The following is a 16,116-nucleotide window of genomic DNA, read 5'->3' as shown; positions in this document are numbered from 1 at the left end:
TCATGTCAAATTTATATATTCACACTCTTTAAAAAACAAAGCGTGAACTAATATACATTACGATAAAAATGACTTTTACTAGTTAAACAAACCCTTCACCATTAAGATTACAAAGTCTATTTTTTGATAAAGCACTGATATAGACGAGTGAGTCCTACCTCCTATCCAACGTCAAAATGAAATATAATTTATTGCGTCTTTTTCCTAAAAAAAAGAGAAATTGCCTCATTTGCCACTAATTTTATAATTTTTTCCCACTTTCCACCAAAAGACTAATTTTTCCCAAAATGCCACCGAGATATCAACATTGTTGACATCTATGTCAACAATGTTGACAACTCATAGTGAAGCGCAAAAATAGATATCAACATTGTTGATATAGATGATGACATTTTGAGAAAAATAAATCTTTTGGTGAAAAATGAGAAAAAATTATAAAATTGATGACAAATAGGACAATTTCTCAAAAAAAAAAAAAGAAGCACTATAGTCTTTCCTAAAAACAATAATTTATTGCGTCCAAGAAACGAATACAAAATCTGGACGTTCGATTACTGCAATATAAAAGCACTGAGAATATGCAACGATTAGGATGAGAGTATGGAAAATTCAATCACATTCACAACTAGAAGAGGAAAAGTATCAATCACAAAATGAGCAGTGACTGTGCAGTCCCCACTCTCAAGTCCCATCATCACCCATGATCGCATTATTTGTTTCAAGACCAAGTTTTAAGTGTTAACTACCACAAATCAAACAAAATAAAAAGCTTCCCAATATTGATATATCGAGACTTTAATTTCCCAACATCCAATTTTCATCATTACCATATCATTTTATGAAAACACATAAGTTTTCAGTTCAGCAAATTATAATAAGTGGCTACATGTTGAAATTTAATAATGGCTTTGACCTTGTAAAGTGAGTAAGTCATCTCAAATTCTTTCTCTCTCTCTCTCACCCCACACACATACAATAATATAGTATTATAGGCTCGTCTCTTTCTGGCCAAAAGGCATATATGATAACTTTGAGAAAGAGACATGAAAAGAAAAGAAGCGGATGCAGTTTATTTTATTTTTATTCACGAGAACAACAAAGACCACATAACCGTTCATATACATAACAGCCATTCATGTTGCGCTTTGTTTATTAGCATTAATATAAACAATTTAGCAAGAGTGACACGGTTAGGATGTAAATATATATGTGTGTATATATAGGTTCTACACGCCACAGTGCAGTTTCATATTGACCACTCTCCAACACACCAACACACCAACACAAAACCGTTTATTCCATCGAAGCGACTCAGTTCCCAAGAAAAAAAAAGAGGAAATAAATATAAAAAAAAAAAAAAAGAAATGGCGTGTCTGAGCGTGAGCGACGAGAGTTGGGCCTCATCGTCGCTTCCCAAAATGCCATCGGAGCGACTCTCTTGTCTTCACCTTCACAACAACGACGACGAAGAAGAAGATGAGAAAGATGGCGAGAATTCATTCTTCGGCTCGGAATCGACGGCGTACAAGCTCGAGAGGGTTTTCCCTGTCTACGCTCTCGGGATTTCCCGACCAAGCTCCGACACGGCGATCTTCGGCTCGCTCGACGATCCCATTTGGCTCGCCGTCACACGCGAGGCTAAGTCTGTGGTAATCAATTAACTTCGTAATTTCAGTTCCTTAACGTTATCCTGTCAAGCTCAAGTTTCGATTTTTGATTTATCCGAATCGAAGAATGGGCTTAAAAAAAACATGGGAATATTATTATTGGTATTGCAGGCAGAGAGTGAGCCGATTTTGAGCAGCTTCTTGTACGCGAGTATATTGGCACACGATTGCCTAGAGCAAGCTTTGGGCTTTGTTCTCGCTAACAGGCTCCAAAACCCTACTCTCTTAGCTACTCAGCTCATGGATATATTCAACGATGTCTTGGTCCGAGATCGCGATATTCAGCGAGCCATTCGCCTCGATCTTCAGGTTCATTCACTGCTCGCTCTATTGCTCTTGTTTGGTGATATTTCAATGCGTGTGTGTGATTGTGATTGTGATTTCAATGCTGCGAATATAATCGTCAGGCGTTCTTGGATCGTGACCCGGCTTGTTTATCGTATTGCTCGGCACTGTTGTACCTCAAGGTATCCCCGGTTCATTTTTGTGTTGGACTTTTTTTCTTCTTCTTCTTCTTGTTACCAAACGTTGTGATCGGATTTTAGTGAATTTGTGATTGTGAATCGAGTTTGAATGAAAGGCGCTAGTTTTACAGGGATATCATTCTCTCCAAGTTCATCGAGTAGCGCACAACTTGTGGAATAAAGGACGAAAGGTATTGGCATTGGCGCTGCAGAGTCGGATAAGTGAGGTACTTTTTTCTTGGGCCAGATAATCGAAATTACCCCTTTTTTTTACGGTCTTGCATTCAATCACTTCTCGTTTCGCTAACATATTTCTAACTATTTCTTGCAGGTTTTCGGAGTCGACATACACCCAGGTAAAATTCGATTCGACATGAGTGAGGTTCTTCGACTAAGAAGCTTCTCATGTGTATATTCAAATAGTCACGAAAGACCGCCTGATTATGAAAAAAAAAAAGTACAGAGAAACAAATTTTTTTTGGTTTCTGCTATGTAGAACAAAAACAAAGCCAATAGTGTCCTTGTGTTAATGTTAGTCTAAAATATTTTGTTAATTTCTGTATAGCCGCAAAAATTGGCGAGGGAATACTGTTGGATCATGGGACAGGGGTCGTTATCGGCGAAACAGCTGTTGTGGGAAACCGAGTTTCATTGATGCACGTAAGCTTTTTTTGTTCCCTCTTTCTAGCTCCAAGCTTACCAAGACTTGAAAAATCACTCATCGTACGTGTTGACTTTTTCGACCAGGGTGTGACACTTGGCGGGACGGGGAAAGAGATCGATGACCGGCACCCGAAAGTTGGGGAAGGAGCGCTCATCGGCGCTAGCGTGACAATTCTCGGGAACATAAAGATAGGCCACGGCGCTATGGTTGCTTCTGGTTCCCTAGTTTTGAAGAATGTTCCTCCACACAGGTACTCTATTTTAGTTTGGACCTCTCTTTACTTGATTATATCTTCAAAATTTAATTTTATCCCCCGATTTCTTTAGCATGGTGGCAGGAATACCCGCTAAGGTGATCGGATTCGTAGGCCACGGAGACCCTTCTTTGACCATGAAGCACGGTATTTGCCTGCTTTCGTCTTTTTAAAAAAGATATATATGTAAGTGTTTGAGTTTCTTGTATAAATGGGTAACTTTTGAAATTGCAGATGCTACCAAGGACTTTTTCGAAAACGCGACGGATGGCTTCAGAGATAGTAGGCTTTCGGTTACCAACTCTGGTCCGACTTGATTTTTTTTTTCTTTTCTCTTATGCCGGGGAATTATTGCGGATACATAGTTTTCGACAAGGTTAAGTCTTCAAGAGATGCTGGCATATTTGGATTTTACACATTTCTTGATAGTAATAATAGTGAGAGAAATAAAATAGTGAAAAAGAGGGAAAAATAAAGGAGAAGTTTTTTATTTTAATTTTGGAGAGTTCAGGAGATAGCAGGTTTGTTAGCTTTGATTTAGTACTTGCTTCTCTCTTTTATTCTCCCTTTTGATCGCTGTACAAGTTAACTGTATTTATTTACCATGATTTGAATGAGGCTAAAATGAATACTGACCTTTCTCTTCTTACTTTCTTGTGACATCAAAGTGTTGGGAATTTATTTCGAAATTCCCCAATAATTTTACATAGCATTCATACACCCCAATTTGTTTGTTACGTGCCCCTTACGCTATACATTTTTATTATTTTTCTTTGCAAATTTAGCCCAAATGTATTGACAAATCGGGCTTGACACCTCTCTCTCTCTCTCTCTCTCTCTCTCTCTCTCTCTCTCCATATATATGTACAAGCGGAATAGCCGCACGTTGTTGCGGGATGCTTAATGTGTTATTAATAATTAATTATCTAAATAATTTATTTTTTTGTGATGAAAAACATGACATTTTAAAATAAATTACAAAAAGATTTAAATTATATATAAGCTAATCTTATAAATAAAAAACTATGTTCATATTAAAAAAAAGTCCACAAATTTCTTTCTATTAAAAAATAAGGTATTTTATAGATTACATATGCAAAGTATTATATATGTACTGAAATTTGAAAATTAAATATTATTTATCTATGATAGTAAAATATATACAAAATTTATTATGTATAGATTTTGGTAATATAAATTAATGAACTGCAATAATAAATATGTAGTAGGAAAAAAAAGAATATATTTATATCTACGTATTCACAGATGCAAATAATATATTATTTAATAATGAGAGCAACATAATTTATAAATTTATACATGAATATATTAAATTAATTAATATCAATAATAAACATATAGTTGAATGAATTATAATATATATGTATTCAAATAGTGAAACTATATATTATTTATCTGTGACATAAAAATATATATGGAGCATATTACTTTATTAATTCCAATGAAAATGAGCTCCTTTGAAGTAATTACTTTTTTTTTTACTGATTAGTGGAAAAAAGTACTTTCTTGAATCCATAAAATAACATTGCTCCCATTAATACATACTCAAGTAAAAAAAAACCTACTAATAATTAATTCAATTACGAAAGAATTGTAAAAATGTTATGTTTTATTTTTGTTAATATAAAAATTGTATATGGATAAATAATTCCTGATTTCTATAAAATATTATATTCCTTTCCAATATTCTATTTACTAATTTAATATAGAAATAATTTTTTATTTTTTTTATATGATAGCTTCTTAGATTTAAATTTAAAAACAAAACAAAAAATCTTCAAAATCGGATATGTGGTCCATGTCCAAAACTTTAGCCTACCACAGTAAACAAACGACAAATCTTATGTATAAAACGACATTCCTCACCATTTTTCAATCTCTATTTTTAACCGTTGGATAAGTAGTATCCTATGGCCAACAAATGTTTCAGATATAAGAGCATAAACAAACACATTTAACCTCAACTAAATTTTGAAGCAAACAAAATCAAAACTAAATTATTTATGTCAATCTTTCTTCCGCCACACTCTCTCTCCCGCTCTCTCTATGTATGTTCACTTTCTCCAACTGAGCGACGATGACCGAATCCTTTCTCACGTTGATCGTTTCTATTTCTTCGACTTCACTCACTCGTCGTTTTCGTCGGAGCTGTCGATTGCTTACGATTCCATGATTCTTTCAGCCTCAATTCGGAATCAGCGGTGACTGATGTTTAGGGTTAGGGCTTTTGCGACAACCTCTCCTTATGAATACGTTCATTGTATCTTTGTTCCTCGACGGAGGATCGTTCTCGAAGGTACGTTATTTAATTTGTTTTTTTTATCATAACTTTGTTTCCTTATTTTGTTAATTTTTCTTCTTCTTCATATTGAGCCATTTGTGACAAATGTTCAAATGGCTGATGTCGATATTGGTAATAATGCTTGTGTTGTATGTGATGTAAGTAAATCAATAATGGCACTTTTCTCTGTAATGATAATTTTATCTTAATTATAATAGAGAAAAGCGGACTAAAGTTTTCAATGAAGAATTGGCGAAGCTCAAAAAACTCAATTGCAAAGGTATACTTGTCTTGTCTATTGAGTATTGACCTGATCTTATTTTGCATTCTTGTTCAATCTCTACATTCATTCATTTTTTTTATTTTGTATTTTTTGCATTGGTGTTCATTCAGGTAACAGCAAATCAGAAGCACCAAAGTCGCAAGATGCCACGGTCGATAACAGAGAAAATCGGACTCAGTTACCAGTGAAAAAGCGGTGAAGCTAAAAAAAAACTCAATCGCAAAGGTATACTTGTCTTGTCTATTGACTTGATCATATTTTGCATTCTCATTCAATCTCTACATTCATTCATTTGTTTATTGTTTTGCCATTCAGGTAAAAGCAAATCAAAAGCACCAAAGTCGCAAGATGCCATGTCAAATAGCCTTCTTTCGTGCAGTATAATTTTTTTTTTTCATCGAAAGCATACAGATTTCTCAATTTGATTTCCACTATATGTAGCTTTCTTTCTCAACCCAAGAAGGTGAAAGAAAAAGAAATGTAAACAATAGATAAAAAGAAGAATATGGTGTTTTGTGTGTTTGCTGATGCAAACTTTGTTTACAGGGATGGTCGATAAGAGATGGGTATATTGTTCATATATATATACTCGTTGTTGGAAGAAGTCAAATCAAATTTCAATATTTTTCTGGAGCATCGAGAGAAGTCGAGAGATGGACAGACATATATGTGACTTTCTCGAGAATTTTAGAGGCTGTTCTAGAGAATTCTTAATGGCGTAGGCTGTAATTTTATCAATCTATAGAGTCCTTTTGATATTTGTCAGATAAGATGAAAGCATGATATCAACAGAGGACTCTCTGGAGAATTCGCGAGTGCAAATGATTTTTAAATTAATAAATGTTCAAGTTATGTTTTATTTACTAATTAACGGCATTAATGTAATTTCGACAATGGCACATTTGTAATTTGGCAACTTTAGAAGGGCATAAATATTACTGTAGAATGAATAGGAAAATGTGTCTGAATGAATAGTGGATTCCGGGGTTTCCTTTATATATATATAATAATATATATTTTATGTACCAAGTGACTCGTTAATCTTATATTTTTTGCTTTTATATTTTTTTTTCTTTCAAATTTTTTTAAATGTAGTGTGGAAATTATTTACAATTTTGAAGAGATTCCATGTTATTTCATGTAATATTGCTTTTCCTAATTAATCTGAAGTTGTCAAATTATTTTAAATCTCTAGATCAAAGTTTCGATGGTCCAAAATCCAAATCTAAACTAAAAAAAAAAAAACCATCCATATTTGAGAGGGGGTCAACTAACCCAATTTGCACGACGGACGCGAAGAATAAAAAATCTACCTTTCGCGTCGGTTAAAATGGCAAAAATATAGGGGGAAAAAAAATTCTCCTCCTTGGGTTGAAAATCCCTCCACTATTTTAAAGTTAAACTAACTGTAAATTTCCCCATATTGAGAGCGACGTCTAGGATTTTCTGTGATTTGAATTCTTAATTATTTGATTGTATGCAGTTTTAAATAACTAAAATAAGGATTCGGAAAGATCATGAAGGAAATAGTAGCGTAGAAGGTGTATATTTTACGGATCCACATATATTGTATTAATTTGCCCTTGAGATTATTAAAATATTGTCATAAAAGATAATGATGATATGGTAAAGCCGACAAAATGTAACATATTTTGGAAACCGAATAAGGCTTTATAATACAACAAAAATGCAATAGCAATAATAAAAATGGGAGAGCTCTATCCTTGTTTTAGACTCGCAACTTTAAAATTTTAATTTAATTATCTAATAATTTAACAAATAACTCAAATTAAGAGAATATACATACATCATATTATGTAAAACATAGTCATAACCTATATTATATCCTTAATATTTTTATAATTTATCCTTAAATTTTATATAGTTTCAAAATTTTATATTCAATTTTTTTTAAATGTAGTGTGGAAATTATTTACAATTTTGAAGAGATTCCATGTTATTTCATGTAATATTGCTTTTCCTAATTAATCTGAAGTTGTCAAATTATTTTAAATCTCTCGATCAAAGTTTCGATGGTCGTCCAAAATCCAAATCTAAACTAAAAAAAAAAACCATCCATATTTGAGAGGGGGTCAACTAACCCAATTTGCACAATATAGACGAGCTCGGAGTGGAATGGATGACGACGGCTTTGAACTTTGGACGACGGACGCGAAGAATAAAAAATCTACCTTTCGCGTCGGTTAAAATGGCAAAAATATAGGGGGGAAAAAAATTCTCCTCCTTGGGTTGAAAATCCCTCCACTATTTTAAACTAACTGTAAATTTCCCCATATTGAGAGCGGCGTCTAGGATTTTCTGTGATTTGAATTCTTAATTATTTGATTGTATGCAGTTTTAAATAACTAAAATAAGGATTCGGAAAGATCATGAAGGAAATAGTAGCGTAGAAGGTGTATATTTTACGGATCCACATATATTGTATTAATTTGCCCTTGAGATTATTAAAATATTGTTATAAAAGATAATGATGATATGGTAAAGCCGACAAAATGTAACATATTTTGGAAACCGAATAAGGCTTTATAATACAACAAAAATGCAATAGCAATAATAAAAATGGGAGAGCTCTATCCTTGTTTTAGACTCGCAACTTTAAAATTTTAATTTAATTATCTAATAATTTAACAAATAACTCAAATTAAGAGAATGTACATACATCATATTATGTAAAACATAGTCATAACCTATATTATATCCTTAATATTTTTATAATTTATCCTTAAATTTTATATAGTTTCAAAATTTTGAAACCCTTCCCCCCCCCCCCCCCCCCCCCCCCCCCCCCCCCCAAACTAATAGTGGCCCCCCACTAATAGTGGGATTTTATTTTGATTTCATTATATAGATTAAAAATAAACTCAGCATGATAACTTGGTTGGAAAGATCTAATCTATTCCCAATAAAAATTTAAGCAATTGTCTTTGAGGTCACAAAAATTAGAGAGCAATAAATAACCTCGAAATCAAGCATAAGATTTGCATGAAAATTGAAAAACAAAAGTAGTGCGTCACATTGGTGTCCATGTTCACTCTCTCTTAAATATAATAATAAGCTTTTAACAACGCATTCCATACTCTGATTCACTGATTGGATCTTGTTGAATAATCATATGCATGCATGTCAAACTCAACATTATCGTTATCAAACAGCCATTTGGAACGATAAGGACAAACCTAAACGTTATCGTTATCTTGTGACCGAGAATTACGCTCGCTATTTGTTTCTTTCCACCTCCCAAAAAAAATAAAACAAAAATAATGACCCAAATTATGAGGAGACCATTTTTCAGCTCACTAGTTCGGTCAGGTCGTCGATACTGTAGCAAACTATGGGGCGACGATCCGGAGCCAGAGTCATGGAAGTCTATGGCGGGTCTGATTCGGTGCTCTGCGAACTACGCTCCTTTGTCTCCGATTGGCTTTCTGGAGCGATCTTCCAAGGCTTACGGAGACTCCACGTCGCTCATCTACGGCTCTCTCACATACACCTGGGCTCAGACTCACCGGCGATGCCTCAACCTCGCTTCTTCCCTCGCTAACCAGCTCGGAATTTCTCGCGGAGACGTGGTAAATTTATTCCACATAATTCTTTTTTTATTTATTTATTATAAGGACCATGGTAGTCAAACTGATTGACTAGAACAAAATAATTATTGTGGTAATTTTTTTTTAACACAAAATAACCTTGTAAAATAAATTAAATTCTCAAAATAATCTTCTAAATTTATAACATTTTGATTTGACAATAAACAAACTAGTTTGACTCTTCTCTGGGATCTAGATAATTTTGCTAAAATTGATACAAATCTTATTAAGTTTATCACTTCTAAATTCTAATCGGGTACAACATTTTAAAGATTCATATATTGGAATGACGTGGCACACTGGCCCAGGTGGCGACGTTGTCGTACAATCTGCCGGAGATGTACGAGCTCCACTTCGCCGTCCCGATGGCCGGCGCGATCCTCTGCCCTCTGAACGCGCGCCACGACGCGTGCATGGTCTCAACCCTCCTCAGCCACTCCAACGCCAAAGTCCTCTTCGTGGACCCCACTCTCCCCCACACCGCCCGAGAGGCCCTAGCCCTCCTCCCCGGGCCCGCCCGCCCGACCCTAGTCCTCATGGACTCACCCTCGTATGAGAGCCTCGTGACCGAGTCCGAACCATCCTCGGCATTCGAGGTTCGGGGGCCGAGCAGCGAGTGGGACCCGATCAGCATTAACTACACGTCGGGGACCACGTCGCGGCCGAAGGCGGTGGTGTACAGCCACCGCGGGGCCTACCTGAACAGCCTGGCCACGGTGCTGCTCCACAACGTGGGGCCCGAGGCGGTGTACCTCTGGACGAGCCCGATGTTCCACTGCAACGGCTGGAGCCTCATCTGGGGCGGGACCGCCCAGGGCGCCGCCAACGTCTGCCTCCGAAAGCCCTGCCCCGAGGCCGTCTTCCGCGCCATAGACTCCCACGGGGTCACCCACATGGGGGCCGTCCCCACTCTCCTCAACTCCCTTGTCAACTACGCCCGGGGACAGGTACAATGTGAACAAAATGATTACCCGGTTAAACCTTTAAACTATCTTAAACGATTTAACGGTTAACCGTTTAACCGTTAGTTTTAATAATATTTTATTTTCTGGGTAATTGTTAGAAGGGTACATTAAGAAAATAACCAATTTAAACGTTTCATATTGCTAAATAGTCAACGTTTGATAAATCTTAGGTAAATAGTCATTTTCATATATTTACAGACGTAAATCTTAAATAAATAGCCACCTCCATATATTAGGCCACCTCCATTTTTCATATATTTACCTTAGATTTATCAAACGTTGACTATTTAATAATGTCAAACGTTTAAGTGAACTATTTTCCAAATTTTCTGTTGTTAAAATTAACCACTTGATTAATTTTGACAAAAAAAAACGGTTAAAGTGATTTAACTTTAACCGCTTAAAATGTAAATAAATTGACCGATTAATTTTAACCGGTCAAAATGCCCCACCTTGGACAGGGAAGGCCGAGGCTGAGTCGCCCCGTCGAGGTTATCACCGGCGGGTCTCCCCCGATGCCACACGTGCTGGCCGAGATGGAGGAAATGGGGTTCCGGGTGAACCACATCTATGGGATGACCGAGACGTTCGGCCCCGCCACTAACTGCGTCTTGAGCTCCGCGAAAGAAAGTTTGCCAGAGGAGGAGCGGCGCCGGATTCAGTCCCGGCAGGGGTTGCGCCACCTTGGTCTGGAGGACGTCGACGTGAGGTATATAAAAGTTTTATTAACCTAATAAAACTATAATTACTTCCCCTTAAGTTTTTATTTTTTCCCTTAAATTATTTTACTACTATTATTATGAAAATAGAGGAACTTACACCAATTCATCCCGAATTTGACGGTTAAACTCTAGTGCAGTCACAATACTTTAGGAGAGGTCTTGTGGAAAAAATAACTAGATACCAAAGATGATAAAAAGCTCGACACCTCTTATCCTTAATTACTTGATTTTTCATAATGAATTTGTTTCTATGATCTATATCTCGTAATAGGGACTCGGAGACGATGGAAGCGGTTCCAGCGGACGGGCGGACGATTGGGGAGGTGATGTTCCGGGGGAACACGGTGATGAGCGGGTACTTGGGCGACGAGGCGGCCACGCGGGAGGCGTTCAGGGGCGGGTGGCTCCGGTCGGGTGACCTGGCGGTGAAGCACCCGGACCACTACATCCAGGTCAAGGACCGAGCCAAGGACATCGTCATCTCCGGGGGCGAGAACGTGAGCACCGTCGAGGTCGAGACCGCCATCTACGGCCACGAGGCCGTGCTCGAGGTCGCCGTCGTCGGCCGCCCCGACTCACACTGGGGCGAGACTCCCTGCGCCTTCGTCACTCTCAAGAACGGCTTCGAGGGACGTGTCGGGGAAGATGACATCATCGAGTTCTGCCGGGCCCGCCTGCCGCGGTTCATGGCGCCGCGGACGGTTGTGTTCGGAGAGCTGCCGAAGACTTCCACTGGGAAGATTCAGAAGTTTTTGCTCAGAGAAAGAGCCAAGGCCTTGGGTAGCCTATAGTACTAAATAATTAGTCATTTGGAAGGGAAAAAAAAAAAGGAAAAAATAATTTACAAAGAAATGACTTTAAAAAGATTGATTCATTTTATTCGAATTGAAGTTATCAATAAAGATATATCTAACTTAATGGAGTTTTTATTTTATTTTTTTAAATTTTTACTAGCTAAATTATTTTCCCAATAAAACTTGATTCTATGAGGAAAATGTTGAACAATATAGGATAATTCTAAAATTATGAACAATTAAAACTTCTTTTTTTTCACCAAAACTCTGACCAACTTTGTCAAGTTGTTTATTGACATGTTTGTCAATAAACACGGTTATTTAATGATAAACTTGTTACTAAATAGTCATAGTTTAAAATTAGAAACAATTAATAGATCTTTGTAAAAAAATAAAACAAAATGATCATAAATTTGGTATAATCTCAAAACATAGATCTGTGAATCTAATATGTACTCTTTCAATGACGGGGTATATATAGAGTTTGTAGTTAAGGGCCATAAAGGCAGACAAGCAAAGCTATTATGACCAGCTTAATTTATTTTTGTTAAATAATTATAATGAATAATAACAATAATAATCTGCAACACTGTCTGGTGGTGATAGATCAGGTGTGGGGACGTGCAGGGTAGTCGTGCAGATTGAGGCGGAGAATATAGGGAGCGGCAACAGAACCACAGTAGAGGTGATTTCCGATCCTGATTCCGGTAGAAATCGCCGACAATGCAGCGTCGTGGAAGTGATAAACAGGCTTTCCTTCGATATCAACGGCAAAGACGCCGCCGTTTCGCTCGGTGTTGGGTCGGAGGCCGTATCTCTCGAGGATGGCGATTAGTTTCCGGACCAGAGGATACTTTATTGCCAATTCCAGAGATGGGGTTACTTCCTGCATAAGCCACAAATATTTTTAAACATTTTAGGAAACCACCTCATTTTTTATTTTTAGATCAATTTCCTGTTCAGAAGTTGAATTTCAGTTCATAAGCTAATTTCTTTTGTAAAAATAATTTTTTCATGGTTGATTTTTTTGTATAATCTTGATTATCTGAACTTAATTTTAATGTATCTAAGCAGGATATTTCCTAATTTTTAGACTATAACAGATTGTAAAGTATTTTCATCCTAAAACCAGAAATTATTTAGGACTTAGTTTGAGATTGTCAAGTTGATAAGTTGTTTAAGGATTTTATTAAGCTTAAAGTAAGTTATTTATGCTTTAGATTTCCGTTAACAAATCTAAATATAATTTTTTTTTCTTTTCTAAATATGAGTTAAATCAATGTATTACAAATTGAATAATATAAAAAGTTTTTTTTTTCCCCAATTTCTCTTTTATTTTTAGTTCTCGCTTTCTCATGTTATGCTAGTCTAGTTCAAGAACAAGAACATTATTAAGTCTAAATCTACCAAATAGTTATTAAATTACAATTACCGTAGCCAATGCGATCCAATAAATGCCTCGTTCAGCATCGTACCGGATGTTATCGGGCATGCCCGGCAACTTCTCAGCAAAAGGCTCAACACTACCTTTCTTCTCTCCTTTCAAATGGTACTTTCTACACCTTTGCCTGCATAAAAAAAAAAAATTACAACACCACTAACTAATTATTAAGAAAAAACTAAACAAATTAAATCAGTGTTTGATAACGCTATTGCTCTCGCTGCTCACATGACGGTTTCACAGTAGAGAAGAGAAGCCTGATCGGGCGAGAGCACGACCCCATTGGCGAAATAGAGGCTGCGAAGAAGAGTGGTGGTTTGTTTGGTGGCGGGGTCGTAGCTGAGCAATCTGCCGTGAGGCCTGCCCTCGAGGATGTCGAAAATGTGGTCTCTCAAGTTGTATTTGTGGCTGGCATCGGTGAAGTAAAGTGTTCCGTCCTCGGCTTCGTCAACGCAGTCCGTGAGTTTGAATTTCAGGCCATCTGATTCCTCACTCAGTACCTCTATAGCCCCTTCTTTGCTTATGCTTAGTAAACCCTGTTTTGCAACATATTTGAACATTATTTGTGGGATAAATAATGCATATATAGTACTAGAGGGCTGGACATTGTATGATATAAACTAGTATAATTTGTACCCATCGTAACTTCACATTCCGGTCGGGTTAAAATCCGACCTACATCGGATCAGAACAGAATTTTTTTTGTTCCGACAATCGTACCAGAATAGAATTCCAATACTATTTGTTAGGCAGAACGGAATTCCGGATTTTTCAGATTCTCTTTGCGCAAGATTAACCCATTAAAGTGACGTTAGCCGTCCCATGATGATTGGATATTTTTATTTATTGAAAAACAACTAACGTCTGTATCATCTTAATAAGTGTAATTTAGCATCTGTAGTTCACTATTCTGTACTTTATGCTTTGTTTAAGTCCGATCCAATCAAATTTCATGGAAATCTCAAATCATACAACAGTGTGCACTGACTTTCAAGTACTAAAAAAATAGGGATTTTCGGAACTTGTCGTATATGGATCCATTATATCTTAAAGGAAAAAGGAAAAAAAAAAAAGAAAAGAGAACCCAATATGAGTTGGTACTTGGTAGTGCATTAACAGTACCACGTTGTCTCGTGTACTTTTCACCGTCATATATCATTTTATTGCTTCGTTGACTTTATCGTATTCTTTTTCTGCCGTGTATTTACAACTTACAAGTACAGCTATAATAGAGAGGCGGCAACTCAAGTGTTTAAAACTTTTTTTTTTTTCAATTTTCTTATTATTTTTATATACCAGAGAAGAATCAAAGTTTCTTCAACTTCAACCTTTGCTTCAATTGGTCCGTCATTGCAGGAGTAAATTAATTTACAAGTTGAACAGACCACCGATATAACCATATAACGACAAAAAAAAAACCTAACCTTATCCGCATCAGCGACGAAAACCTTACCGTCGCGGCCGAGAACGAGTCCGAGCGGTCGACCACCGGTGTTGACCCAGTCCTCGACGACCGAGTCGTTGACCGTAACCCGTTTGACCCACCCATCGGCGCAGCCCGTGTATATAAGCCCCGCCTCGGCGTCGAACGCCAGATCCTCCGGCGCCGCCAGCTCGCCGCGGCCCACCAGCTCGGCGCCGCGCAGCAGTTGGCCGTTTCGGAGCGGCGCGGACAGTGAGGCTCCGGCCAGCTCGTGGAGCGGCAGAGGAGCCGGCTCGAACGGCTCAAGCCGGTAGAGGATCAGCGCCAGAGTCACTGGCAACGCCGCTAAAAAGATGACGGCGAGGAGAGTGGAAGGCCATGAACGGCGTTTCACTTGATTGGTAGATTTAGGCATGTTGCACAATCGAGAGTTTCTTCTTGAGATATGTGTATACGTAATGATTTATACAGTCTGTATGATATTTTGTTATATATATATTGTGGACCACTTCTTAGATGTGAAATATTTGCAGATGATAAAATATTATATCACCATATCCATATGTATTGTACGCAATATGAGGAAATAACATCAAAGGCTAGATATTTTACCTCGTTGCACTACTACAAACTGGGAATTCCACAACGGTACAGGTCAAATTGGGTTTTGTCTTTGGCGATTTGAGGATGAGTCGTTGTTCCGTGTAACACCGACTATTAAAATGGAACAAACTGAAAATTTTGTATGTTTCGATGTTGTTCGCGGTACCGAAAATTCCATTCCGATAATAGACTATTATAGGTTTCAATTATTTTATTAGGTGATTAGTGCCGGAAATAACCGGAATGAAATGTTTTATTTAGGTTTGATCGGAATTCTGACACTACTCGAAATTTTGGTTCATTCATAATGAAATTTTCGTTTTGACCGAACACCTAAGTTTACTCCGAGCCCTTCCTTCACCGGATGAAGTTCTTCCACGATGCCTCCGGTTGGGGTAAAGCCCATCGGTCCTTGTATGTCACAAATACATGTACGAAGGCTTTGTTTGATAGGAAAGAAGGAAACATGAATGGATAAGTTGTATAAGATGGAAAAAAAAATGCCAACGGTGTATTATAATTTTCTCAAAAGTTGATTGATATAATAAAAAAAAAGATTATTATCCATTCATTTTTTTGTTTGTTGTAAATAAAAAAACAGAAGAGTATGATTAATTTTTATATATTAAAATTATTTTTTATACCTTTATATAATATCAAGGTGTTGAGGCCTAATTAATTTACATATAACTTATTTGAACTAATATATATATATATATATATATATATATATATATATATATATATGAACACAATCGTTCGCTATGATATTAAACATGCAAATCAGTTTGGACTAGATTGTTAAAAAAAATATAGATAAAAAAGAAGTTATAATGATAAAAAAAAATGTGTACAATCATTTTCTAAAATTTTATATAAGATGTGAGATATTTGAGAGAGTGAGATAGAGAAGGCAAAGAGTCAATG

General features: G+C 36.7%; 3 protein-coding genes and 1 long non-coding RNA gene across 6 annotated transcripts; 3 read left to right on the top strand and 1 right to left on the bottom strand.

The window, feature by feature from the left end:
• Positions 1-1,341: 1,341 nt before the first annotated feature.
• LOC149399836 (serine acetyltransferase 2-like) lies at positions 1,342-3,774 on the top strand. Its single transcript, XM_089612086.1, has 9 exons — positions 1,342-1,649; positions 1,779-1,976; positions 2,075-2,134; positions 2,263-2,358; positions 2,463-2,487; positions 2,697-2,791; positions 2,879-3,045; positions 3,122-3,195; positions 3,283-3,774. Exons 1-9 carry the CDS (start codon positions 1,365-1,367, stop codon positions 3,363-3,365), a joined length of 1,083 nt encoding a protein of 360 aa, XP_089468212.1. The 5' UTR covers positions 1,342-1,364; the 3' UTR covers positions 3,366-3,774.
• Positions 3,775-5,048: 1,274 nt separating this feature from the next.
• On the top strand, positions 5,049-6,612 carry LOC149399835 (uncharacterized). Of its 3 annotated transcripts, XR_016296617.1 has the most exons (5): positions 5,049-5,365; positions 5,569-5,630; positions 5,744-5,858; positions 5,949-6,011; positions 6,180-6,612. It is a non-coding gene; the product is annotated as an uncharacterized LOC149399835 (long non-coding RNA). The 3 variants fall into 3 exon arrangements; XR_016296618.1 differs by lacking the exon at positions 5,949-6,011; XR_016296616.1 differs by having other exon boundaries at positions 5,949-6,612.
• Positions 6,613-8,856: 2,244 nt separating this feature from the next.
• On the top strand, positions 8,857-13,530 carry LOC149399834 (isovalerate--CoA ligase CCL2-like). Its single transcript, XM_089611913.1, has 5 exons — positions 8,857-9,223; positions 9,550-10,188; positions 10,668-10,915; positions 11,200-13,271; positions 13,407-13,530. Exons 1-4 carry the CDS (start codon positions 8,915-8,917, stop codon positions 11,717-11,719), a joined length of 1,716 nt encoding a protein of 571 aa, XP_089468039.1. The 5' UTR covers positions 8,857-8,914; the 3' UTR covers positions 11,720-13,271; positions 13,407-13,530.
• On the bottom strand, positions 12,159-15,082 carry LOC149399833 (protein STRICTOSIDINE SYNTHASE-LIKE 6-like). Its single transcript, XM_089611914.1, has 4 exons — positions 14,588-15,082; positions 13,392-13,699; positions 13,155-13,290; positions 12,159-12,608 (listed from the first exon to the last, which is right to left on the bottom strand). Exons 1-4 carry the CDS (start codon positions 14,999-15,001, stop codon positions 12,330-12,332), a joined length of 1,137 nt encoding a protein of 378 aa, XP_089468040.1. The 5' UTR covers positions 15,002-15,082; the 3' UTR covers positions 12,159-12,329.
• Positions 15,083-16,116: the final 1,034 nt, after the last annotated feature.

This window comes from Urtica dioica, chromosome 4 (assembly GCF_054948205.1).
Source record: "Urtica dioica subsp. dioica isolate 48M chromosome 4, U.dioica_male_clone48M_v1_H2, whole genome shotgun sequence".
NCBI lineage: Eukaryota > Viridiplantae > Streptophyta > Magnoliopsida > Rosales > Urticaceae > Urtica > Urtica dioica.
This window is presented reverse-complemented; position numbering and strand designations above follow the sequence as displayed.

Coding starts and splice junctions, on each gene's coding strand:
- LOC149399836 (XM_089612086.1), top strand. CDS start 1,365: ATGGCGTGTCTGAGCGTGAGCGACGAGAGTTGGGCCTCATCGTCGCTT. Junction 2,792..2,878: donor ACCGAGTTTCATTGATGCAC/GTAAGCTTTTTT, acceptor TTTTTCGACCAG/GGTGTGACACTTGGCGGGAC. Junction 3,046..3,121: donor AAGAATGTTCCTCCACACAG/GTACTCTATTTT, acceptor CGATTTCTTTAG/CATGGTGGCAGGAATACCCG.
- LOC149399834 (XM_089611913.1), top strand. CDS start 8,915: ATGACCCAAATTATGAGGAGACCATTTTTCAGCTCACTAGTTCGGTCA. Junction 9,224..9,549: donor GAATTTCTCGCGGAGACGTG/GTAAATTTATTC, acceptor ACACTGGCCCAG/GTGGCGACGTTGTCGTACAA. Junction 10,916..11,199: donor CTGGAGGACGTCGACGTGAG/GTATATAAAAGT, acceptor ATCTCGTAATAG/GGACTCGGAGACGATGGAAG.
- LOC149399833 (XM_089611914.1), bottom strand. CDS start 15,001: ATGCCTAAATCTACCAATCAAGTGAAACGCCGTTCATGGCCTTCCACT. Junction 13,700..14,587: donor TCGTCGCTGATGCGGATAAG/GTTAGGTTTTTT, acceptor GTTGCAAAACAG/GGTTTACTAAGCATAAGCAA. Junction 12,609..13,154: donor ATTGGATCGCATTGGCTACG/GTAATTGTAATT, acceptor TGGCTTATGCAG/GAAGTAACCCCATCTCTGGA.